This window comes from Mus caroli, unplaced genomic scaffold (genome assembly GCF_978045245.1).
Source record: "Mus caroli unplaced genomic scaffold, Mus_caroli_1 scaffold_15, whole genome shotgun sequence".
NCBI classification, from domain to species: domain Eukaryota; kingdom Metazoa; phylum Chordata; class Mammalia; order Rodentia; family Muridae; genus Mus; species Mus caroli.
Window position 1 is genome coordinate 103,632,884 of NW_028227270.1, and position 27,378 is coordinate 103,660,261.

The 27,378-nt window shown below is 38.9% G+C and overlaps 1 protein-coding gene across 6 annotated transcripts in view; it reads left to right on the forward strand.

The window, feature by feature from the left end:
* The window catches only part of Sugct (succinyl-CoA:glutarate-CoA transferase), an 844,211-nt gene that overhangs the window by 163,742 nt on the left and 653,091 nt on the right, over positions 1-27,378 (forward strand). For all 6 annotated transcript variants that reach the window (XR_003834661.2, XM_029468350.2, XM_021180767.3 and 3 more), the window contains exon 8: positions 11,280-11,423. Coding sequence is in view for 5 of the 6 variants with exons in the window: in XM_029468350.2 (XP_029324210.1) it covers positions 11,280-11,423 (144 nt within the window). In the remaining variant the exon portion in view is untranslated. The remainder of the gene's footprint in view (positions 1-11,279; positions 11,424-27,378) is intronic.

Genomic DNA, 27,378 nt, shown 5'->3' on the forward strand with positions numbered 1-27,378 from the left:
TTTCCTTCAGTCTCTGCTCCACACTTCCTCTCCGTATTTCCTCCCTGGAGTATTTTGTTCCTCCTCCTCCTAATAAGGACTGAAGCATCCATACTTTGGTCTACCTTATTCCTGAGCTGCCATCTGTAAATTGTATCTTGGGTATTCTGAGCTTTTGAGCTAATGTCCACTTATCAGTGAGTGCATACCATGTGACTGGGTTACCCCACTCAGGATATTTTCTAATTCCATCCATTTGCCTAAGAATTTCATGAACTCATTGTTCCCTCTCCTGACCCACCTTCTTGCTGTTCCACATCCCTTACCTCCTCCCCCACTGCCCTGTTTTCATGAGGATATCCCCACCCCCAACCCCCCACCCCATCAGGCGTTCCCACGTTATGCCTTAAGTCCATGGGAAACCCAGGCAAACTCAAGAATTTCGAAGTCCACTGCAACTTTTTGTTTCAAGTCTTGACTCTTATCACATGTCCCGCACTCACAGGGTAAATTCTGAGTCCAGAAAGCATTGGGTTTATATACAGTATAGTTGGGAATTTCTTGAATGCTCAGGACAAAGGGGAGTAGAGGGCTGTAACCATTTGGTGGGATGGAAATGGAGCCCGGAGGTGGATTAATGGGTGTCTGTTGTGGGGTTATCAGGATCTAATTTTATGGCCAGCCATAACTGTCTGTGACTTCTGATTACCTTTTCTCCATGATTTAAACTTGGGGCCTTAATCTTCTTTGATTTTGTTATTTCTTTAAGGTCCCAAGGACAGGCACCCGGAGAGCTCCATTGTTTATCAGAGGGAGGGCTAGATTCTGATGTCACAGAGGTTGGGAGGCCTTCTCAAGCTAGCATCTGGCTCCTCTGGTGTTTTCATTAAGTGGGGGGTTTATGGGCAGTGCCATTTTAATGCTGGGCTGGGTTTCCTCCAAGTGAACAGAGATGGGGAGGGAGCCCTGAGCTTGCTGCAGGGGGATGCAGTGCAGAAACCAGCTGCCCAAGTACTTCGCTTGCCACAGAAGGGAGGGGGCTTCTGTGGGAAAATACACAGAGGCAAACTGTCTGTACACAACACAGGAGTCTCTTTGGTGAGGCTTCCAAGAAGCAGGGCAATTAACCGCAGAGAGTTAACATCAGTAACTCGGGGGCTACAACACCCACTCCTTGGGACCTCCAGTCTCTTGAGGATTAGGTGCATCTTCTCTGACTGAACCCAGACCTGGCATTCCTCTGCTATATATGTGTGTTGGGGGCATCATATCAGCTGGTGTATGCTGCCTGGTTGGTGTTCCAGTATCTGAGAGGTCTTGGAGGTCCAGCTTAATTGGGACTGCTGGTCCTCCTACAGGGTCACCCTCCTCCTCAGGTTCTTCCAGCTTTTCCATAATTCAATCACGAGGGCCAGCTGCTTCTGTCCAAGGGAATATTTTTATTGATTGTTTTTTGGAATATCACATAATGTACCCAATCATACTTCCCAGGGAATAGTGAAAAAACAGTGATTAAGCTGAGGTGCTTGAGAGGAGGGCAAAGTAGAAGAGGGAGCACAGGGAAGGATGAATCACCAAAGATCTTTAAAAATACATATGGAAACCTACTACTATAGAACAATTTTATACATGCATAAAAATGTTAAAATGGAGTTTTCCCATATCAGAATCAACATTATCACTACAAGACAAATAAAAAATAAAAAGCCCACATAGGTTATGACAAGTGCCTTCCAGAGGTTGAAAGTAAGTCCTTCTTGATACAAATATCTCATATTTCAAACACAGGACTCAGAAGATTCAAGCTTGGTCTGAGGATTAGCTATTACAGTACTAATGCTAGCTGCTAAGGGAAGGAAGGAACCAAACAAAAGTTCTATCTAGCCAGGATGTCTATGAGGCACATTTACTAATACAGCAAGATCATTCTGAAGGTTTGGCATTCATACCTTGGTAGTAACCAAAAGCTCTCTAGTTATACTTAAGGACCACTCAAGGGGAAGGAAGTACTAGAACTTCCTGGTACTAGAACTCAGTCAACCCCTCATAACTAGTGAGGTCATGGATCTTAGGTGAGAACATACAAACATCACTGTTTTAGACCAGAATAATTCTTAACTGCATTCTAAATACTTGGTTTTACAAGCAAAGATGAGTTTATCTCACATCCTCCCCATGGGGGAAAAACCCCCTCTCTTTGCAGAAGAAAACCACAACTGGTAACAATATAGAGGTCCACAAATCATAGGGTGACTGTACCCAAGGCTCATGGAACATTGCACAAGAGGTGCTGGGAGTTTTATAAGAGTGGAGGACCAGAAAATCTGCTGTAACATTATATTTCTTAAAATGATAGGGTATCTATCCATGATACTTCAAAATATGGCTACCTAAACAACCAGGCTAGAAAGAAAAATGGCAACAGCAACAAGCATGTTAACCAAGAAGGGGGAAATGAAACTGGTCCCATTCCTACACACACACACACAGACACACACACACACACAGACACACAGACACACAGACACACACACACACACACACACACACACACACACACACACACACACACAGACACACACACACACACAACGACAGCCACCAAAGGCCAGGTTGCTGTCTGTCTTCCTGCTGCAGCCAAGGGCCATGTTCTTTTAAATAAATTTATCTCTTTCTTGACACTTTCTAGTTTTTCTGAATATAAACATTTTAAAGTATGTTCACAAGATCCTATGAATTTTCTTGGAGTCTGTTAAGATGTATTACTTTTCATCTCTAATTTTCTTGATCTGCATCAATAAAATTATGGCTAGTTTGACTAAATATTTGTCAATCTTGTTATATTTCCATAGTACTAATTCCTTATTTCTTTGATTCTTTTTTTTACTTCTAGTTCACTAATTTCAGCTCTTACTGTTATTATCTCTTCCCATCTACTTTTTAAAGGGTGTTGCTTGTTCTTGTTTTTCTATGGCCTTTCGGTACATCATTAAGTTATTTATTTGAGATCTCTCAAATCTTTTGATGTAGAAACATAGTGATATAGAATTCCCTCTTATGACTGCTTTCATTGTATCTCAATAGATTTTAGTATGTTGTGTTTTCATTTTCATTTAGATATAGAAAAAAGTTGACACCCTTCAGTATTGTGTTGAACTTTCATAGATTAGTGTACTTTCTGCCTTGTGTGGTGTTCAGATAGAATGAGGCATATAATTTCAATTTCTCTCCATTTTTTGAGAATTGTTTTGTGTCTTATTTTGTGGGAAGTCCCAAGGACTGCTGAGAAGAATTCGTATTCTTTAGTTTTTGGGTGAAATTATATATATATTTCAGATGATTTTATGATGTTATTAATTTTCAGAGTCTTTTTAGACTATTTAGTTTTTTAAAAAGATATCCTTTGAAATGGTTTGAATATGCTTGACCCAGGGAATGGCATTATTAGGAAGTTTAGCCTTGTTGGAGTAGGTGTATCACTGTGGGTGTGGGCTTTAATACCCTTATCCTAGCTACCTGGAAGGCAATATTTTCCTAGTAGCCTCCAAATGAAGATCTAGAACTCTCAGCTCCTCCTGCACTATTCCTGCCTAGACACTGCTGTGTTCCCACCTTGATGATAATGGACTAAACCTCTGAACCTATAAGCCAGCCCCAATTAAATGTTATCCTTATAAGAGTTGCCTTGGTCATAGTGTCTGTTCATAGCAGTAAAACTCTAACTAATACAACCTATTTATTGGTTAAAATTAGGTCTTAAATTGTCATTTGTTACTGTTCTGGAATTTTTCTATGGTTTAAGCCTAATAGTGTTTCTTTTATGAAATTGTCACTATTTTTGGTACATATATGTTTAGCATTGTTATATCCTAGTCTTGGACTTTTCTATCAATGAGGATAGTGTTCCTCCTTATCTCATGTGATTCACCTTGCTTTGAAGTCTGTCTTGTCACATATTAGAATATTACACTTGCTTATTTTCTGGTTCATTTGGTTGGAATACCTTTTTCCTTCCTTTTACCCTATGGTGCTATGTATGAGGGATGTTTCTCGAAAACAGCAATAGGATGGATCTTGTTTTCTGGTCCAGTGTGCTAGTCTGTGTATCTTTATTGGTGAGTTGAGAACATAAATATGAAGAATTATTATTGAAATGTATATTAATTTCTGTCATTTTCTTGCTGTTGTGATTGTCTATTTAATCTCTTTTGATTCAGTATTCTGAAATTATTTCATCATTCCTTCTGCCTTCTTGGGTGTGTTTAACCTTCTCTTCAGAACTATGTATTTCTCTCAGTATCTTCTATAGAGATGGATTAATGGTCTTTTTGTTTTGAAAATTTTTCTTTATCCTTCAATTATGTCCTATATCTTTGTTAGATATAGTGGTCTGGGTTGATATCTTTGACCTTTCATAAGTCATAAAACATTAGTCCCAATCCCTTCTGGGGTTTGTTTTTTCTGTTGCAAAATCTGCTATAATTCTAATGAGCTGGCTCTGTAATTTGATCTTTTGCTCTTGATAGTTTCAGTATCCTTTCTTTGGCACTGTGCATTGATCTTTGTCTCTTGATTCCACATTCTTTCTTTGGTATGCACGTTTAATATTTTGACTATTATGTGCACCCTTCTCTGAAGAGGAGGCAACTCTTATTTGAAGGGAATGTGTAGTTGGTAGCACCAATCTTGTGTCTTTCTAGAGAAGGAGCAGATATGTCCTGTAGGGATGAGTAGTTTGGCCAGCGTGGTTAGAGTTGAGTTGAGAGTGGGTAATATAGGCTTCCTGGGTAGGGATTTGGACAAGGATGCATGACGAGGGTAAATGGAATTGTTGGCTGCTTAAGTTGTACCTCCAAGCCTGAAAAGGGTATGTTTAGCATGGTATAGGAACAACTTTTTGAAGTTTGTTTAAATTCTTTTTTTTTTTTAGATATTTCCTTCATTTACATTTCAAATGCTATCCCGAAAGTCCCCTATACCCTCCCCCTGCACTGCTCCTCAACCCACCCACTCCCTTTTCCTGACCCTGGCATTCCTCTGTACTGGGGCATATAACTTCATAAGACCAAGGGCCACTCCTCCCATTGTTGGCCTACTAGGCCTCTGCTACATATGCAACTAGAGACACAGGCTCTGGGGTGGGGGGGTACTGGTTAGTTCATATTGTTGTTACTCCTATAGGGTTGAAGACCCCATTAGCTCCTTGGGTACTTTCTCTAGCTCCTTCATTGGGGGCCCTGTGTCCCATCCAATAGATGACTGTTAGCATCCACTTTTGTATTTGCCAGGCACTAGCATAAACTCACAGGAGACAGCTATATCAGGGTCCTATCAAGAAAATCTTTCTGGCATATGGAATAGTGTCTGGGTTTGGTAGTTGTTTATGGGATGGTCCCCAGGTGGGGCAGTCTCTGGATGGTCCTGTCTTCCTTCTCAGCTATGAATTTTGTCTTTGTAACTCCTTCCATGGGTATTTTGTTCCCCATTCTAAGAAGGAACAAAGTATCCACACTTTTGTCTACCTTTTTGAGTTACATGTGTTTTGCAAATTGTATCTTGGGTATTCTAAGTTTCTGGGCTAATATCTACTTATCAGTGAGTACATATCATGTGAGTTCTTTTGTGATTGGGTTACCTCACTCAGGATGATATTCTCCAGATCCATCCATTTGCCTAAGAATTTCATAAATTCATTATTTTTAATTGTGGAGTAGTACTCCATTGTGTAAATGTACCACATTTTCTGTATCCATTCTTCTGTTGAGGGACATTTGGGTTCTTTCCAGCTTCTGGCTATTATAAATAAGGCTGCTATGAACATAGTGGAACATATGTCCTTATTACAAGTTGGAACATCTTCTGGGTATATGCCCAGGAGAGGTATTGCTGGATCTTCTAGTAGTACTATGTCCAATTTTCTGAGGAATCACCAGAATGATTTCCAGGTGGTTGTACCAGCTTGCAATCCCACCAGCAATGGAGGAGTGTTCCTCTTTTTTCATATCCTTGCCAGCATCTGCTCTCACCCGAATTTTTGATCTTAGCCATTCTGACTGGTATGAGATGGAATCTCAGGGTTGTTTTGATTTGCATTTCCCTGATGATTAAGAATGCTGAACATTATTTCAGGTGTTTCTCAGCCATTCAGTATTTCTCAGTTGAGAATTCTTTGTTTAGCTCTGTACCACATTTTTTAATGGGGATATTTGATTTTCTGGAGTCCAATTTCTTGAGTTCTTTGTATATATTGGATATTAGTTCCCTATTGGATTTAGGATTGGTAAAGATCCTTTCCCAATTTGTTGGTGGCCTTTTTGACTTATTGACAGAGTCTTTTGCCTTACAGAAGCTTTGCAATTTTATGAGGTCCCATTTGTTGATTCTCAATCTTACAGCACTAGCCTATTCAGGAATTTTCCCCCTGTGCCCTTATCTTCGAGGCTTTTCCCCACATTCTCCTCTATAAGTTTCAGTGTCTCTGGTTTTATGTGGAGTTCCTTGATCCACTTAGATTTGAGCTTTGCACAAATAAGGAGATAAGACTGGATCAATTAGCATTCTTCTACATGACAACTGCCAGTTGAGCCAGCACTATTTGTTGAAAATGCTGTCTTTTTTCCTCTGGATGGTTTTAGCTCCTTGTCAAAGATCATGTGACCATAGGTAGGTTCATTTCTGGGTCTTCAGGTCTATTTCATGGATCTACCTGTCTGTCACTGTACCAGTGCCATTCAGTTTTTATCAAAATTACACTGTAGTACAGCTTGAGGTCAGTCATGGTGATTCCACCAGAGGTTCTTTTATTGTTGACAATATCCTAGGTTTTTTGTTATTCAAGATGAATTTGGAGATTGCTCTTTCTAATTCGTTGAAAAATTGAGTTGGAATTTTGATGGGGATTGCATTGAATCTGTAGATTGCTTTTGGCAAGATAGCCATTTTTACTATATTGATCCTGCCAATCCGTGAGCATGCGAAATCTTTCCATCTTCTTCAATTTCTTTCTTCAGAGACTTGAAGTTCTTATCATACAGATCTTTCACTTCCTTAGTTAGAGTCACACCAAGGTGTTTTGTATTATTTTTGTGGATTGTTAAAGGTGTTGTTTCCCTAATTTCTTTTTCAGCCTGTTTATCCTTTGTGTAGAGAAAGGCCAGTGATTTGTTTGAGTTAATTTTATATCCAGCTCCTGCACTGAAGCTGTTTATCCAGTTTAGGAGTTCTCTGGTGGAATTTTTAGGGTCACTTATATATACTATCATATCATCTGCAAATAGTGATATTTTGATGCCTTCCTTCCCAGTTTGTATCCATTTGATCTCCTTTTGTTGTCGAATTTCTCTGGCTAGGACTTCAAGTACTATATTGAATAGGTAGTGAGAAAGTGGGCAGCCTTGTCTAGTCCCTGATTTTAGTGGGATTGCTTCAAGTTTCTCTCCATTTAGCTTGATGTTGGCTACTGGTTTGTTTTATATTGCTTTTATTATGTTAGGTATGGGCCTTGAATTCCTGATCTTTCCAAGACTTTTATCATGAATGGTGTTGGATTTTGTCAAATGCTTTATTGGGATCTAACGAGATGATCATGTGGTTTTTGTCTTTGAGTTTGTTTATATAGTGGATTTTGTTGATGGAATTCTGTATATTAAACCATCCCTGCATTCCTGGGATGAAGCCTACTTGGTCATGATGGATGATCATTTTGATGAGTTCTTGGATTCAGTTTGTGAGAATTTTATTGAGTATTTTTGCATTGATAGGGTATATATCTTGTTGATTTTCTCAAAAATTCAGCTCATGCTTTTCTTGATGCTTTGTATAGTTTTTTTGTTTGTTTGTTTCCATTTGGTTGATTTCAGCCTTAAGTTTTATTATTTCCTCCTGTCTACTCCTCTGGGGTGAATTTGCTTCCTTTTGTTCTAGCATTTTTAGGTGGGCTCTCAAGCTGCTAGTGTATGCTCTCTCTAGTTTCTTTTTGGCAGCACTCAGAGCTATGAGTTTTCCTCTTAGGAATGCTTTCATTGTGTCCCATAAGTTTGGTTATGTTTTGACTTCATTTTCATTAAACTCTAAAAAGTCTTTAATTTCTTTCTTTATTTCTTCCTTGACCAAGGAATCAATGAGTAGAGAGTTGAGCTTCCATGTGAATCTTGGCTTTCTATTATTTATGTTTATATTGAAGATCAGCCTTAGTCTGTGGTGATGTGATAGAATGCATGGGATAATTTCAATATGGTTTGTATCTGTTGAGGCCTATTTTGTTAGCAATTATATCAGTTTTGGAGAAGTTACCATGATGTGCAGAGAGGAAGGTATATCATTTTTTTTTTAGGATAAAAATGTTCTGTAGCTATCTATTGAATCCATTTGGTTCATAACTTCAGTTAGTTTCAATGTGTCTCTATTTAGTATCTGTTTCCAGGATTTGTCCATTGATGAGAGTGGGGTATTGAAGTCTCCCAGTATTGTTGTGTGTGGTGCAATGTGTGGTTTGAGCTTTATTAAAGTTTCCATAATGAATGTGGCTGCCCTTGCATTTGGAGCATAGATATTCAGAATTGAGAGTTCAACTTGGAAGATTTTACCTTTGATGAGTATGAAGTGCCCCTCCTTTTCTTTTTTGATAACTTTGGGTTGGAAGTCGATTTTATTTGATATTAGAATGGCTACTCCAGTTTGTTTCTTCATACCGATTGCTTGGAAAATTGTCTTCCAGCCTTTTATTCTGAGGTAGTGTCTGTCTTTGTCCTTGAGGTGGGTTTCTGGTATGCAGCAAAATGTTGGGTTCTGTTTATGTAGCCAGTCTGTTAGTCTATGTCTTTTTATTGGGGAATTGAGCCCATTGATATTAAGAGATATTATGGAAAAGTAATTGTTGCTTCCTGTAATTTTGTTGTTAGAGTTGTGATTCTGTTCCCTTCAAAGGATAAAAAAGTTTTCCTTTATTATCCTTTGAAGGTCTGGATTTGTGGAAAGGTATTGTGTGAATTTGGTTTTGTCATGGAATACTTTGGTTTCTCCATCTATTTTAATTGCGAGTTTTGCTAGGTATGGTAGCCTGGGCTGGGCTGCCATTTGTGTTCTCTTAGGGTCTGTATAACCTCTGTCCAGCATCTTCCTGCTTTCAGGTGAGAAGTCTGGTGTAATTCTAATAGGTTTGCCTTTATATGTTACTTGACCTTTTCCCCTTACTGCTTTTAATATTCTATCTTCATTTAGTGCATTTGTTGTTCTGATTATTATGTGTTGGGAGGAATTTCTTTTCTGGTCCAGTTTATTTGGAGTTCTGTAGGCTTCTCATATGTTCATGGGCATCTCTTTCTTTAGGTTAGTGAAGTTTTCTTCTCTAATTTTGTTTTAGATATTTACTGGCCCTTTAAGTTGAAAATCATTCTCATCCATTCCTACTATCCTTAGGTTTGGTCTTCTCATTTTGTCCTGGATTTCCTCGATGTTTTGAGTTAGGATCTTTTTGCATTTTTCATTTTCTTTGATTGTTGTGTCCATGTTTTCTATGGAATTGGCTGCACCTGAGATTCTCTCTTCCATCTCTTGTATTCTGTTGCTGATGCTTGCATTTATGGTTCCTGATTTCTTTCCTAGGATTTCTACCTCCAGAGTTGTCTCCCTTTGGGTTTTCTTTATTGTTTCTACTTCTATGTTTAGATATTAGATGGAAGATTTATATATTTGTCCAATTCCATCACCTGTTTGGTTGTGTTTTCCTGTAATTCTTTAAGGGATTTTTTTATTTCCTCTTTAAGGACTTCTACCTGTTTAGCAGTGTTTTCTTGTAATTCTGAGGGATTCTTGTGCTTCTTTTTTAAGGACTTTTATCTGTTTAGCAGTGTTCTCCTGTATTTCTTTAAGTGAGTTGTTAATGCCCTTCTTAAAGTCCTCTACCAGCATCATGAGATATGATTTTAAATCTGAATCTTGCTTTTCAGGTGTGTTGGGGTATCCAGGACTTGCTGTGGTGGGAGTACTGGGTTCTGATGATGTCAAGTGGTCTTGCTTTCTGTTAGTAAGGTTCTTATGTTTGCCTTTCACCATGTGGTAATCTCTGGTGTTAGATGTTCTAGCTGTCTCTGGCTGGAACTTTTTCTTCTTGTGATTCTGTTAGCCTCTGCCAGCACTCCTGGGAGTCCAACTCTCTCCTGAGTCCCAGTGGTCAGAGCACTCTCTGCAGGCAAGCTTTCCTCTTGCAGGGAAGGTGCCCAGAGATCTGGGTCTCAGCTCTGCCTCCTGGCTGAAGATGAAGGCCAGAAGGGACCCTGTCCTAGAAGCTCTGTTGCTTCTGCAGACCAAGAGCTCTCCTGTGAGGACTGGTCTCTGAGAGACCTGGGATACAAGATGGTCCTGGTGTCAGAGCTCTCTCTGGAGGCCTACTCTCCTCAGTGATCCTAAGATCCTGGCTGCGCTAGGACACCTGTGGCATGGAGAGTCTTCTGTGGACTGTGGGACCATCCGCCGAGTTCGTGCCCAAGGTCCCTGGTGGCTAGCGCTGACCAGAATGTGTTTAAACTTTTATTACTAGTTACTGTACATTTTTAATGATTAAATTTTTTTAACACTAAAATATTTTGTATCCACTTTCAGGTATCATAGATCTTTGTGGTTGTCACTAAGGTTTCTCACATGCTATTACTATTTATAAGTTTCTGCAGAAATACATGTAACCATTAAGTGGCTCGCTTAATATCTTTTAAAATAAAAAGTTAAAATTAATTTTTAAGATTAATATTTAAAGTGATGGGTTTCATTATGATATTTTACACATATGTGTCATTATGTGTCTTTAAAAAAAAGCATATGTCATTAGGGTATTTGCTAGGTATTAGCATGATTATAAGAAAATTAAACCAGTTCTTTTCCTCCTTCTCTTCCTCCTCCTTCTGTTGTTTCTTTTCTAAAATAGTATTTCATCCAACAGGAAAAAAAACTGTTTTAACTCTTTCCTGGAAGATTAACATACTTAAATTCAAATCCAACAATTCATTATTTTTCTTTTTAAGTAAAAACTTTAAAAAGGAATTTCAGATGTGTTTGTAAAGTTTTTTTTGTTTCATTTGCCTTGGTTTATATTGGCTTGTTTGACTCTTGAGAAATACAGTAGTAAATATATACAGCTGATATACTCAATACTAATTTGTTGCATTTATTCATGTGTGTGTATGTGTGTGCTCATGTTTAGATATGCATACTTCAAATATGATTCTTTTATTCAGCTTACAGTGTCTGAAAAATATAAGACCAATCAATATTCATTTTCTGTTTTTCCCATTTGATCCTCAAATCAGGATGGAGATCCTGTTCGCCCAGGAGTGGCCATGACTGACCTCGCCACTGGTCTTTTTGCCTATGGGGCCATTATGGCTGGCCTCCTACAACGTTATAGAACTGGAAAAGGACTGTTCATTGATTGTAATCTGCTGTCATCTCAGGTACTAATCTAACATTTTAGTTGATATAACAATGTATTGGATTATACCTTTTAAAATAGAATCTGGTAGTCACATGTGTAAAACCCATTACAATTAAAAAAGCAAACACACCCTGTATACTGCTTTGTTTTGAAAGTATTTTCTTTCATATTATAATTAAAAATAACGATGGTTTGGTTACAATTTAAACACTATTGTTTAATTAGAATTCCAGGTTCTCCTTGTACTAGAATGGTTTCTATACTCCTGTTGAGAGCACAGTAGGGTTCTTCTGTTTCACTGATATATGAGCTCTGTAACTTCCTTGGTGTCATTTCTTCACATTTTATATACCATGGACTCTCTGGTAAGTCTGGTGAAATATGTGGACCTTATTTATCTTGGGATCATTTTCTTAAGTTCATAAAATGAGGCAGTTGAATTACAAAAGAACTAAGTTATATGGAAATATGTGTATCTCAATTTAAAAATAATTTTTGTGTTATAATATATGGCTTTTACTAACACATGAAAATTTATGGAAATTGAATTATGTTAGGTAAGTGGTCTGCTCCTATGCTATATCCTCAGCTCTCTTTTTACATTTCATTTTGAGACAATCTTATTAAGTTGACTGACCTTGAACTCAAATTACAACTGAGGGAGATTCTGAACTTGACATCTCTCTGCTTTAGCCTCTGGTGACATAATAGTTGTTGCAACACCATTAACAATTTGATGTAATGTTGAAAAGAAATGATATCTCAAGAAGTATGCAGGAGATAATATGATGTGAAAGGATGTATAAAATTATCAGTGATCAAATCATAGATGTTGCTTATACTCTGGTGGTTTCATTGCCTGTGTTCATAATTGTTTAGGCCAGATCTTGATAAAAATAAAGATATCTTTTTGTGTATACTTATGTTATTTAACTCCTGGAACACTATCCAGAGACTCCAGACTAACCTCCCCATTTAGATTTTTACAGTTACAGTGTAGTAGGCACAAGACTGGTGAAATGAAAGGGTTAATTCATTTCTAACATGACATTTTGCCTCCTTTACTGGATCAGACCCAGATGCTGTACCATATGTGGAAGTTAATTCCGAATAGATAACTTTTCAGGGATAGGAAAAAGAAAATATCTAATTTGTGCAAGGAGACATTTTACTGTGGGAAAGTTACTTTCTAGACATAGAGATCTCAGTTGGGAATTTCAGATTCAAGTGGCATACATGGGAAAATAGTAAACTTGGAACACTACATTGGAGATTTTTTTTCTCTTAGGCAAGATTAAGGAGGTGTATAGAAATAAAAAAGTCAGTACGGTTGATGTTGAAATACTGTGTGTGAGTTTTTAACAGCAACTTTGAATCACTGTTAGAATTTTAATGGTTTTATAAAAGGATAAAAGATCTCTGTACAGATGAGTTATCTTGCTTCTCCACAGAAAGCCACAGATGGTAGTTATGGGAAGGAACTAAAAGACTTTTTTTTTTCTGTGTTAATAGCTGTAATGAACCTGAGGTAAGTAAAGTAACCAAATAAAACTTACATATCCAATAAGACATGTGTAAGACATGAACGTTTCATAGGTGTGTGAGATGTGTAATCCTATGGGTTTCTGGGCTTACTTTGTAGATCTTACTCTCTTTGTCTTGAAATGCTTAACATTTCTGAACAGAAGATTTTGTTTTCATTTTTCATTTTTCACCAAGCCTTCTAAATAATGTAGAGAGTTTCGTCTATACCAATTCTTTACTTTATACGTCAATTATTAATTAATACAATCATTTTCAAAACAGTCATTTATTATGGTATAATAGAAGTTAAAAAGTCCTCTAAAACTGAATTGCTGATTCCCCATGTGGGACATGTTCTCACGTGCAAAACTGCTTCAAAATAAGTAAACTCATGGCCACATACACTCAGATGTCTGTCTCTTTCTGTCTTCCTTCCTTCCTTCCTTCCTTCCTTCCTTTCTTCTTTCCTTCCTTCCTTCCTTCCTTCCTTCCTTCCTTCCTTCCTTCCTTCCTTCCTTCCTTCCTTCCTCCCTCCCTCCCTCCCTCCCTCCCTCCCTCCCTCCCTCCCTTCCTTCTTGTTTATTCTTCTGTCCTATAATATATCATGACACATCACATCCTCCCCTTCCTCCTCTCCTCTCAGCCATCCCCTACTACTTTCCTCTCCAACAGATCTATTTCCCTTTAGAAAAGAATAGGCTTCCTAGTGTTATTAACCAAAGACTACATTACAAGTTGCAATAAGACTAGGCATAAACCCTCATATCAAGTCTGGATAAGGTAACCCATTGGGAGGGAAAAGGTCCTAAGAACAGGTAAATGATTCACAGATACCCCATTCCCACTATTAAGGAATCCCATAAACATCCTAAGTGGAACAACAACATGTATGCAGAGGCACACAAAGTTGTGTGTGTGTGTTTATGTGTGTATGTGTGTATGTCTCTGTCTCTCTGTTTCTCTGTCTCAGTCTCTCTCTCTGTAGTTATGGTGTCCATATTGATTATTGAGACTGTAAGCTTTGATAGTCTAAGAAAAATGTCTTCTTTTGAGCTTTTCACAGCATTGTCAATGTTCAGTCCAGTATTTATGAAATATCAAGCTATTCGTGGTATTGTTTTTTCAATGAGAAATATTCTCATTGAAAGAATGGGGATATAGTTTCATATATTTGAAAATTTAGTTCCTAGTTGGTAGCATTGTTTGCAGGGGTGGTGGTGGTGGTTATGAAGCCTCTGGGAAATGGAAACTTGTCATAGGAAGTGTGTCTTTTGAAGCTGAGTAATAGACTAGTTTTATTGATGGGAGAAATTTCAAATAGTGTAGCATTCAGTCCATGACATGGTTCCTTCTCAGTGTTCTCATTTAGATTGACAGTGAGAGCAAAAAGATGAAATACATGAAGTTTAGCAAGGAAAATTGCATGAGCAAGTTTAAAATTTTGGACAAGGAACAGAACATTCAGAGGGAAAAACATTCATAATTGTTAAAGAGTAACCTCATTGTCTTCAAAAAGGAAGGTAGCTGAAGACAACATCCCATCCATCAAAGGTCCCAACTTGTAAAAATGCAAATTTATTTGACAGGAGAAAGCAGTCTGATTTAGAATGGCATAAAATGGGTTATTTGCTAGAAGCAATTGCCCAGGAGATTGATGCTGCAGACTCATCCACCACGACACTACAGCTGTGTTTCCAAACAGCAGACTAAACCAGGCTGGCAGAAGAACTTTGCAGTGTGGTGTCAATGGTACGAATGGTTGCTCATGTGAGACCAAAACAGGAAAAATGTACCTTGTAGGTTAAGACTTCTGTTTGTACTTAGGAATAAATTCCTGTTTGCTCTTTGTTTGTTTGACCCTCTGTACCAGATACGTTTAATCACATGTGTGCAGGAGATAGGTGGTCAGAAAATACTAAGGATGTATGCTTGCCTGCGATTGGACCTGATTGGAAATGTGGTGAATTATGGGTTTTACATTCTTAAGCCCCTGCAAAGCAATACTTGTAGTAATTTTTCTGGTATCCAGATATGGACCTAATCAGAGTACATTCACTTAGTATTTAATTAAAACTTGCTTTAAATGGTTAAATTGTGGTAGTAGTCTTATTCTTTTTTGCTTGTTTTTAAAGATCTATTTATGTATATTGGTGCTTTGCATGCACATATGAACACTTGAAGAGGGCACTGGATCCTATGATGCTACAGTCACAGATGATTGTGAGTCACTCTGTGGGTTCTGGGAACTGAACTTCGAACCTCTGGAAGAACAACCAGTGCTCTTAACTACTGAGACATCTCTCCCGCACCTGTAGTCTTATTCTTGACTGGGGGGATTAATTCTAGCATGAAAGGTTCAAGACTGAGGGATCATGAAGTCTTACTCCAAACTTACAGGAATCTGTGGAGGTCAGGCAATGTGGGACAATGTTAGAACCTCTGTAAGAGGCCCTGAGAGGCCATTTCATGAAGCTGAGATTTTATCAATTTCAGCTGCAATGGAGGGCCCAGAATGCTGGAGATGCCAGGACTACCAGATATCTGCCAAGGAAAGAGCCAGCCTGTACAAGAGAGAGGTTATAATTGTTCTGCATAACAGGTCTGGAGGGACCAGGCTAGCCAAACCCTCTGGAGAGCACAGGAATCCATCAGGAGTCCAAGATGCCTGATTTGGTGTTTCAGGATTGTTTGCCATGATGTATTTTGTCATTCTTTTGGTCCATCTTTTTCCTGATATGTTTCTATTCTTCCTTTTTACAGTGGGAATGTCTACTCTGTGCCATTGTATATTGAAAGTATATAACTTGTTTATTATGCAATTTAACCCACAGTTAAGAGGTTGTGTTTCAAAAGACAATTTGGGCTTTTGAAGTGTTGGGACTGTTAATGTCTATGGGAACTTTTGAATTCCATTGAATACATTTTGTGTTATTGAGTTGGCCAGTAGCATACATAGTATGGGTTCAAAGACCAAATGTGGTTTGAATACAAAATGTCCCTTCTAGATTTATGCACTTGAGTTTTTGCTGCCCAAGTTGGTGGCACTGTTTGGGATGGTTGTAGAGCCTTGAAGAGGTAGAATCTTACCAGAGGAAGTAGGTCCTTATGGGTAGACCTTGAGATTTTATAGCTAGATCCCACTTCTTTTTCTGTTTCATGATTGCTAATGAAATGTGAGTGACCAAACTTCTGCTCCTCATGCCTTCCCTGTAAGGAGAGACTTCTTTGATGAGACATGATAGCTCCACTTACTTGTAGGTATAAGGGTAAGATTTAGAATACAGTTAAGAATTATGTGGGTCTAGCAGATTGCTGGTAGTAGATTCTCTTCTAAGATCCATGAATTCAACTAAGCTCCAGGAAATTTTACTAGGTTTCTAGGAACAGACATGATTTCCCTTCTGTTGAGCGAGCCTTAAATTAATTTGGACAGCTGTTGATTATCACCAAAATGTGAGTGCCACTTTTTGTATTATCTTTATCACTTTTCTATTGCTGCAATAAAACACCATGAACATAAAAGGAAGAATTTATTTTTGGTTAACAGTACCAGAGGGTTAGATTAGAGTCCATGATATAGGAATGGAGGTAGTGTGTGATGGGTGACTAGCATTGCATTTAAAAACTCCAACCACAAACAGGAAACAGAGAAAGGGCTAACTCAAATGACATGAGTCTTTTGAAACCTCAAAGTCTGTGTTCCTCCAGCAATGCTGCACACCTCCAAATCCTTCCCAAAGAGCCACTGATGGAACCTAGCATCAAAATGCCTAAGACTTATGATGGACTCTTTATTCAAACTACCACATGTACTGTTATGGTAATCTTTCTATGCTGGTCATTGTTGGTTCATAGGTTTAACAGCTGGGAAGAACACTAATTGTTTCATATATGTGTGTGTGTGTTTGTATATATATATATATATATATATATATATTTATTTAAATCATTGCATATAATTTTAGGTAAGCTTGAGGCTTTATCAAACAATCTTCGTGTTATTTGTCCTCCTTTCCTCCTTTTCCTTCTGTGTTGACCCCCTATCCCAGTTGGAAGCCCCTTCCAGTTTTTCCTTTTTTGTTTTCATATCACCTGTATCCTGCTATTCCCCTTTAACCGCTCCCTAGTGGTTCATTTATACCTTCCTGGTTTCTTCAGTTGTTCCATATTATATACTCACATCTGAAGACTTGGAGCTAGGAATCACAGCTGAGAGATAATATGTGACATTTATCTTTTTTATGCAAAGTTTTAATTTTTTATAATTTCGTATGTGAATATAGTATTTACATCCTTTCTATTCTTCCTGCTTTCTTTCTTTTTTTTCTTCCTGCTTTCTTTTAACTCTTTCCAGACCTCAACTTCCTCTCAAATACACGATCCCTTCTTGTATAATTACAGTTGCATTATCTACACACACACCCTACTAAGTTCATTTATGTTCTTATGTTCTTGTGTGGTTCTTATGTTTGAGTGTTTGGGATGACCACTTGGTATTGGATAATGTATTGGGGGCTTGTCCCTGGAGAAAGGACTCCATCTTTCTCCGTAGCCATTGATTGCCTGTAGCTCTTCATATAGAGGTGAAGCATTGTAAACTTTGCCCTATGCACATTTTTATGTAAACTGATGATACTATTATGCAGGTTACCACATAGTTGATGTTTTGTGCCTGCAGCATTCCTGTTACTTCTTGAAGACCCTATCTAGTAGCAGATATCCTCGTCTTCAGTTTTTTTTTTTTTTTTTTTTTTAGTATTTCTTATTCATCCATAATATTTCTTGAGCCCCAGGTCTAGGGTTTATTCTATATAATACTAATTGGAAATGGACACCCAATGGCCGCTTGTTCTCTGCATTTTGATGAGTTGTAAGTCTCTGTGATAGCCTTCATGTGCTGATAAAAGAATCTTTTTTTGACCAGGGCTGAGAGCTACACTTACAGTTAGAAATTATTTTGATTTAGGAAACTGATAGTAGTAAGTTTTCCTCTAGAGTCCATGACATCCTCAGCCATGGGACATCTCCTAGGTTTACGGTACCTGGCAGGAACTAATTTGACTTGCATGTTTTGATAACATTCCATTACTGAGGGATGCAAAGACAGGACTAAAGCAGGCCAGGAATCTGGATATAGGAATGAAGCAGACCATGGAGAGATGCTACTTATTGGCTTGCTCTGAATGGATTGCTCATCTTGCTTTGTTATACAACCTAGGACTACCTATCAGTGAGTGGCACCACTTACAGTAGCTGGACCTTCTCACATTAATCATTAGTCAAGAAAATGCCTCACAGACTTGCCTATCAGCCATTCTTATGGAGGTGTTTTCTCAATTGATGATCTTTCTTCCCAGATTTCTCTAGCTTATGTCATGTTGACAATTATGACAACCCCACCACCAAAAAAAAAAAAAAAAAACCAAAAAAATAACCCCCTAAGCAGCACATCTTCTTTGGAGATGCTTGCATGGCACCTTCCAATACTACGAAGTCTAGTCCTCAGGGAGGAGGTTTCCAAGTCAGTATCAGCTTGACTCCCCCCAAGTCCCCTGCCTTAAGTGTGTGGTGTCTTCAGCATTAGGGTATCAACTTCAAGATATGGGAGACAACCAAGAGCAATAACAATAGGCTACATTGTTTTGGGTTTGTCTTGGGTACTCTTTGACCGGTAACTCATAGGGAGGTTTCCAATGCCTGGTGTAGGTAGGATTGTGTTTCAGCTGAGGCTGAACACCCGATGGTTTCTTGTAGTTTGATGAATTTTTGCTTTCTGTAATGGTCTCATGCTGAAAAAAGAAGCCTCTTGATGAGAGATGAGAGCTACACTTATCTGTGGGTATAAGGATAAGTGTTTAAAATGTTAGGAATTATACTGGTGTGCTGGCTAGTATTTGGTTAACTTGGTATAGACTACAGTCATTTGGGAAGAGGGACCTCAGTTGAAAACCTCCTACATAGATTGACGAGTGGGGTCCCCCCCTGGGGGGGGGGCTTAATGATTGATGTGGAGTGCCCATTGCCGGTTGTGCTTCCCCGGGCAGATGTTCCTGAGTTATATAAGAAAGCAGCTGAGTGGGTTACAAAGAGCAAGCCAGTAGGCAGCATTTTTCTGAGGATTTTGCTTTAGTTTCTGCCTCATGGTCCTTGCCTTGAATTCATTTCCTTACTTTTCTCAGTAATGGAGTGCGATCTGAGAGTTGTAAGCTGGAATGAATCCCTCTACAAGTAGGTTTTGGACATGGTGTTTTATCACAATCATAGAAACCTAAGGCAAGTGGTTCAGGAAAGTTGTAGTAGTTGTTTCGTTCTACCCTCCCCTGTGGGCCATGAACTTATTAGTCACAGGTTGTTGGTTAGGTTTCCATTATCAGGTATGATTTACCTCTTGTTTATTGTGCTTTAAGTCCTATTAGAGAACTGTTGTTTACCATCAGGATATATCTGCAACAATTGCACCTTCCTAGCCTCATCATTGCTGTGGTTCACAGTAATCAATGTTTATTGATTGCTTTGTGTCATAGCAGATTGAAGATCATCTATTACTATAACAGCTAATTTTTGGGTAGGAGGCTTTTGGGTCAGACCCAGCTTAAATTTTCTCAGTCCTGTGTCCAAAGTTTACAGTTTCTTCAGCAAGAGATTATTTACCTTCAACTTCTGGGAGGCAACCAAGGGAAACAGCAATAGCTTAAATTGTTTTAAGAATCTCTTGTGTTCCTCTGACCCACAACTCAAACGAGGTTTGTTGGCACTATTTTTTTTTTTCTTTTGGTCTACTTTACTCTGTTCTTATATTTCTATCTCTCTTCCAACCTTTAATTCCACGCTAATCCCTTTAATCCTCCAACAATAGGTAGGAAAGGAAGAATATTAGAGGAAAAAGTGGCACTGACTTCTTTCGGCCAACAAAATAGACTACATCCTGTTGAATAGGGGCACTGAATTCCTTGGGGGTGAATCCAATATTCTTCATCAGGATATCTTCAATTTCTCATCAAACCTCAATATCAGCAACCAGGAGCACGAGCTGCCTCCCTGAGAACTCCTGACTCTCTTGTGGCTCTGGATTTTAAACCTTCCAGAATTAAACTATCTGCAGCTGGCAAAGATCAATTCCCTGCTAGTGCATGAGGCAAATCACAATCATAATTTTCTTTATATACATTTCAAATGCTATCCTGAAAGTTTCCAATACCCTCCCTCCCCCCTGCTCCCCTACCCACCACTCCTGCTTCTTGGCCCTGGCATTCCCCTATACTGGGGCATATAAAGTTTGCAATACCAAGGGGCCTCTCTTCAAAGTGATGGTCATCTTCTGCTATGTATGCAGCTAGAGCTATGAGCTCTGGAGGTACTGGTTAGTTCATATTGTTGTTCCACCTATAGTGTTGCAGACCCCTTCAGCTCCTTGGGTGCTTTTTCTAGCTTCTCCATTGGGGCCCTGTGTTCCATCTTATAGATGACTGTGAGCATCCACTTCTGTATTTGCCAGGCACTGGCATAGTCTCATACGAGACACCTATAACAGGGTCCCTTCAGCAAAATCTTGCTGGCATATGCAATAGTGTCTGGGTTTGGTGGCTGATTATGGGATGGATCCATGGGTGGGGTAGTCTCTGGATAGTCCATCCTTTCGTCTTAGCTCCAAACTTTGTCTCTGTAACTCCTTTAATGGGTATTTTGTTCCCGATTCTAATGAGGAATGAAGTATCCATCAATTGGTCTTCCCTCTTCTTGATTTTCTTGTGTTTTGCAAATCGTATCTTGGGTGTTCTATGTTTCTGGGCTAATATCCACTTATCAGTGAGTGCATATATAATGATTTCTTTTGTGATTAGGTTACCTCACTAAGGATTATATCCTTCAGATACATCCCTTTGTTCAAGAATTTCATAAATCCATTTTTTTAAATAGCTGATTAGTACCCCATTGTGTAAATGTACCACATTTTCTGTTGAGGGACATCTGGGTTCTTTCCAGCTTCTGGCTATTATAAATAAGGCTGCTATGAACATAGTGGAGCATGTGTTCTTATTACCAGTTGGAACTTCTTCTGGGTATATGCCCAGGAGAGGTATTGCTGGATCTGGCGGTAGTATTATGTCCATTTTTCTGAGGAAACTCCAGACTGACTACCAGAGTGGCTGTACAAGCTTGCAATCCCACCAACAATGGAGGAGTGTTCCTCTTTCTCTACATACTCGCCAGCATCTGCTGTCACCTGAATTTTTTTATCTTAAAAATTCTGACTGGTGTGAGGTGGAATCTCAGAGTTGTTTTGATTTGCATTTCCCTGATGATTAAGGATGTTGAACCTTTTTTCAGGTGCTTCTCAGCCATTTGGTATTCCTCAAGTGAGAATTCTTTGCTTAGCTCTGAACCCCATTTTTAAATGGGGTTATTTGAATTTCTGGAGTCCATTTTCTTGAGTTCTTTATATATATTGGATATTAGTCCCCTATCTGATTTAGGATTGGTAAAGATCCTTTCCCAATCTGGTGGTGGCCTTTTTGCCCAATTGACAGTGTCTTTTGCCTTACAGAAGCTTTGCAATTTTATGAGGTCCCATTTGCCAATTACTTTTTTTTTAATTTATTTTTTTAATTAGGTATTTTCATCATTTACATTTCAAATGCTATCCCCAAATTCCCCCAAACCCTCCCCCCCCCACTCCCCTACCCACCCACTCCTACTTCTTGGCCCTGGTGTTTCCTCGTACTGAAGTATATAAAGTTTGCAAGACGAAGGGGCCTCTCTTCCCAATGATGACTGACTAGGCCATCTTCTGATACATATGCAGCTAGAGACACGAGCTCTGGGGGTACTGGTTAGTTCATATTGTTGTTCCACCTATAGGGTTACAGACCCCTTAAGCTCCTTGGGTAGTTTCTCTAGCTCCTCCATTGGGGGCCCTGTGTTCTATCCAATAGCTGACTAAGAGCATCCACTTCTGTGTTAGCCAGGCCCCGGCATAGTCTCACAAGAGACAGCTATATCTGGGTCCTTTCAGCAAAATCTTGCTGGTGTCTGCAATGGTATCAGCTTTTGGAGGCTGATTATGTTATGGATCCCCGGGTATGGCAGTCTCTAGATGGTCCATCCTTTCATCTCAGCTCCAAACTTTGTCTCTGTAAATCCTTCCATGGGTGTTTGGTTCATAGCAGCCTTATTTATAATAGCCAGAAGCTGGAAAGAACTCAGATGTCCCTCAACAGAGGAATGGATACAGAAAATGTGGTACGTTTAAACAATGGAGTACTACTCAGCTATTAAAAACAATGAATTTATGAAATTCTTAGGCAAATGGATGGACCTGGAGGGCATCATCCTGAGTGAGGTAACCCAATCACAAAAGAACTCACATGATATGCATATACTGATAAGTGGATTTTAGCCCAGAAACTTAGAATGCCCAAGAATCAAGATACAATTTGCAAAACACATGAAACTCAAGAAGAACGAAGATCGAAGTGTGGATACTTCTTAGAATTTGGAACAAAACACCCATTTGTCAATTCTTGATCTTACAGTGCAAGCCATTGCTGTTCTGTTTATGAATTTTCCCCCTGTGCGCATATCTTCGAGGCTTTTCCCTACTTACTTCTCACAAACTGAATACATGAACACATCAAACTGATCATCCATCATGACCACGTAGGCTTCATCCCAGGGATGCAGGGATGGTTTAATATATGGAAATCCATCAACGTAATCCAGTATATAAACAAACTCAAAGACAAAAACCATATGATCATCTCGTTAGACACTCAGAAAGCATTTGACAAAATTCAACACTCATTCATGATAAAAGTCTTGGAAAGATCAGGAATTCAAGGCCCATACCTAGACATAATAGAAGAAATCTACAGCAAACCAGTAGCCAACATCAAACTAAATGGTATTTAGGTCATTTACATTTCCAATGCTATACCAAAAGTCCCCCATACTCCCCCCCCGACTCCCCTACCCACCCACTCCCCCTTTTTGGCCCTGGCGTTCCCCTGTATTGGGGCATATAAAGTTTGCAAGTCCAATGGTCCTCTCTTTCAAGTGATGGCCTATTGGGCCATCTTTTGATACATATGCAGCTAGAGTCAAGAGCTCAGGGGTACTGGTTAGTTCATATTGTTGTTCCACCTATACGGTTGCAGTTCCCTTTAGTTCCTTGGGTGCTTTCTCTAGCTCCTCCACTGGGGGCCCTGTGATCCATTCTATAGCTGATTGTGAGCATCCACTTCTGTGTTTGCTAGGCCCTGGCATAGTCTCACAAGAGACAGCTATATCTGGGTCCTTTCAGCAAAATCTTGCTATTGTATGCAATGGTGTCAGCGTTTGGAAGCTGATCATGGGATGGATCTCTGGATATGGCAATCACTAGATGGTCCATCCTTTCGTCACACTTCCAAATTTTGTCTCTGTAACTCCTTCCATGGGTGTTTTGTTCCCTATTCTAAGACGGGGCAAAGTGTCCACACTTTGGTCTTCGTTCTCTTGAGTTTAATGTGTTTAGCAATTTGTATCTTATATCTTGGGTATCCTAAGATTCTGGGCTAATATCCACTTATCAGTGAGTACATATTGTGAGAGTTCCTTTTTGATTGTGTTACCTCACTCAGGATGATGCCCTCCAGGTCCATCCATTTGGCTAGGAATTTCATAAATTCATTCTTTTTAATAGCTGAGTAGTACTCCACTGTGTAAATGTACCACATTTTCTGTATCCAGTCTTCTGTTGAGGGGCATCTGGGTTCTTTCCAGCTTCTGGCTATTATAAATAAGGCTGCTATGAACATAGTGGAGCATGTGTCCTTCTTACTGCTAATTGTTTATGGGAAATGGGAATGTTTAGATTGTTAATCTGATCCTGAATTAACTTTGGTACCTGGTATCTGTCCAGGAAGTTGTCCTTTTATCCAGGTTTTCTAGTTTTGTTGAGTATAGCCTTTTGTAGAAGGATCTGATGATGTTTTGGATTTCCTCAGGTTCTGTTGTTATGGCTCCTTTTTCATGTTTGTTTTGTTAATTAGGATACTGTCCCTGTGTCCTCTAGTTAGTCTGGCTAAGGGTTTACCTATCTTGTTGATTTTCTCAAAGAACCAGCTCCTGGTTTGGTTGATTCTTTGAATAGTTCTTTTTGTTTCCACTTGGTTGATTTCAGCCTGAGTTTGATTATTTCTTCAGTCTACTCCTCTTGGATGAATTTGCTTCCTTTAGCTCTAGAGCTTCTAGGTGTGCTGTCAATCTGCTAGTGTATGCTCTCTCTAGTTTCTTTTTGGAGCCACTCAGGGCTATGAGTTTTCCTCTTAGGACTGCCTTCATTGTTTCCCATAAGTTTGGGTATGTTGTGGCTTCACTTTCATTAAACTCTAAAAAGTCTTTAATTTCTTTCTTTATTTCATCCTTGATCAAGTAATCATTGAGAAGAGTGTTGTTCAATTTCTGTGTGAATGTTGGCTTTCTATTATTTATGTTGTTATTGAAGATCAGCCTTTGTCCCTGGTGATCAGATAGGATGCATGTGATAATTTCAATATTTTTGTATCTGTTGAGTCCTGTTTTGGGACCAATCATATAGTCAATTTTGGAGGAGGTACCATGTGGCACTGAGAAGAAGGTATATCCTTTTGTTTTAGGATAAAATATTCTATAGATATCAATTAAATTCATTTGTTTCATAACTTCTGTTAGTGTTCATGTTTTTCTGTTTAGTTTCTTTTTCCTGGATCTGTCCATTGGTGAGAGTGGGGTGTTGAAGTCTCCCACTATTATTGTGTGAGTTGCAATGTGTGCTTTGAACTTTACTAAAGTTTCTTTAATGAATGTGGCTGCCCTTGTATTTGGAGCACAGATATTCAGAACTGAGAGTTCACCTTGGTAGATTTTACCTTTGATGAGTATGAAGTGCCCCTCCTTGTCTTTTTTGATAACTTTCTATTGGAAATCAATTTTATTCAACATAAGTATGGATACTCCAGCTTGTTTCTTCAGACATTTTCTTGTAAAATTGTTTTCCAGCCTTTAACTCTGAGGTAGTGTCTGTCCTTTTCCCTGAGGTGGGTTTCCTGTAAGCAACAAAATGTTGGGTCCTGTTTGTGTAGCCAATCTTTTAGTCTATGTCTTTTTTATTGGGGAATTGTGTCCATTGATGTTAAGAGGAATTACAGAAAAACAACTGTTGCTTCCTGTTATTTTTGTTGTTAAAGTTGCAATTCTGTTCTTGTGGCTGTCTTCATTTAGGTTTGTTGAAGGATTGATTTCTTGCTTTTTCAAGGGTTTAGTTTCCGTCCTTGTGTTGGTGTTTTTCCTTTATTATCCTTTGAAGGTCTGGATTCGTGGAAAGATATTGTGTGAATTTGGATTTATCATGGAATACTTTGGTTTCTCCATCTATGGTAATTGAGAGTTTTGCTGGGTATAGTAACCTGGACTGGCATTTGTGTTCTCTTAGGGTCTGTATAACATCTGTCTAGGATCTTCTGGCTTTCATAGTTTCTGGTTTGAAGTCTGGTGTAATTCTAATAGGCCTGCCTTTATATGTTACTTGACCTTTTTCCCTTACTGCTTTTAACATTCTGTCTTTATTTAGTGCATTTGTTGTTCTGATTATTATGTGTCGGGAGGAATTTCTTTTCTGGTCCAGTCTATTTGGAGTTCTGTAGGGTTCTTGTATGTTCATGGGCATCTCTTTCTTTAGGTTTGGAAAGTTTTCTTCTATAATTTTGTTGAAGATATTTGCTGGCCCTTTAAGTTGAGAATCTTCATTCTCATCTACGCCTATTATCCATAGGTTTGGTTTTCTCATTGTGTCCTGGATTTCCTGGATGTTTTGAGTTAGGATCTTTTTGGATTTTGCATTTTCCTTGATTGTTGTGCCAATGTTCTCTATGGAGTCTTCTGCACCTGAGATTCTCTCTTCCATCTCTTGTATTTTGTTGCTTATGCTCACATCTATGGTTCCAGCTTTCTTTCCTTGGGTTTCAATCTCCAGTGTTGTCTCACATTGGGTTTTCTTTATTGTGTCTACTTCCCTTTTTAGGTCTTGGATGGTGTTGTTCAATTCCATCACCTGTTTGGTTGTGTTTTCCTGTATTTCTTTAAGGACTTCTACCTCTTTAGCAGTGTTCTCCTGTATTTCTTTAAGTGAGTTATTAAAATCCTTCTTGATGTCCTCTACCACATCAAGAGATATGATTTTAAATCCAAGTCTTGCTTTTTGGGTGTGTTGGGGTATCCAGGACTGGCTGAGTTGGGAGTGCTGGGTTCTGATGATGGTGAGTGGTCTTGGTTTCTGTTAGTAAGAGTCTTATGTTTGCCTTTCATCATCTGGTAATCTCTGGAGTTAGTTGTTAGAGTTGTTCCTGGTTGGAGCGTGTTCCTCCTGTGATTCTGTTAGCCTCTGTCAGCAGACCTGGGAGTCTAGCTCTTTCCTGAGTTTCAGTGGTCAGAGCACTCTCTGCAGGCAAGCTCTCCTCTTGCAGGGAAGGTGCACAGATATCTGGTGTTTGTACCTGCCTCCTGGCTGAAGATGAAGGCCCGAAACAGGGACTGTCCCAGAAGCTGTGTCACTTCTTCCTGTCCCTGAAGCTGTGTAGCTTCTGTAGTCTGCACTCTTACCTGTGTAGACTAGTCTCAGAGAAATCAGGGACCCAAGATAGCTCTCCCAGTTGCTCTGTGGCAGAGCCCTCCTGGGCGGGTGTACACCTCTCCTCTGGTGGGGAAGGTGCCTGGATGTCTGGAGTCTGAAATGGGGTCTGTCCCAGAAGCTGTGTCGGCTTCTGTAGTCTGCACTCTCACCTGCACAGACTACTCTCTGAGGGATCCAGGACCCAACGTGGGTCTAGTTTTATTACTTTATATGTGTATAGCAATTTTTCCTAGCAACATTTGTTGATGATACTGTCTTTTGTCAGTGTGTATTTTAGTGAACTTTGTCAAATGTCAGCTGGCTCTTATTATACTTATTATTTGGCTCTTCTATTTTTATTCCTTTGAAGGCCTTATATGCTAGTATCAGGAAATTTTAGGTTGACTATTTTCTATTGGATTGAGTCCTGAAGGTCAGAACTTGATGAATGGGTTAAGCCATACCTAGGGCTTGCAATTGGGTAATTCTCTTTATCCCATAATAGAGTTGGGTAAGAGATGGTACCTCAAAGAAAGAAATGGGATTTTCTTTGAGGGACCTCTGGGTGTTGAGTAGATAACCCATAACTATTTACTGTACTAGTATACAGGGTTGTTTGAAGATGCAATGCAATAAAGGATGTGAACACACCATTGTTGATTGTATAAATTTATACAACATTGTAAATTGATGGATACCATTAGATTTATTTGGTTAGTGTTATATATTTCACAGGATTAGATATGTGCTGAGATTGAAAAGTTACATATTAAAATAATTAATTATTTTTATTATTTTTATTATATTTGTACCCTTTCATAAT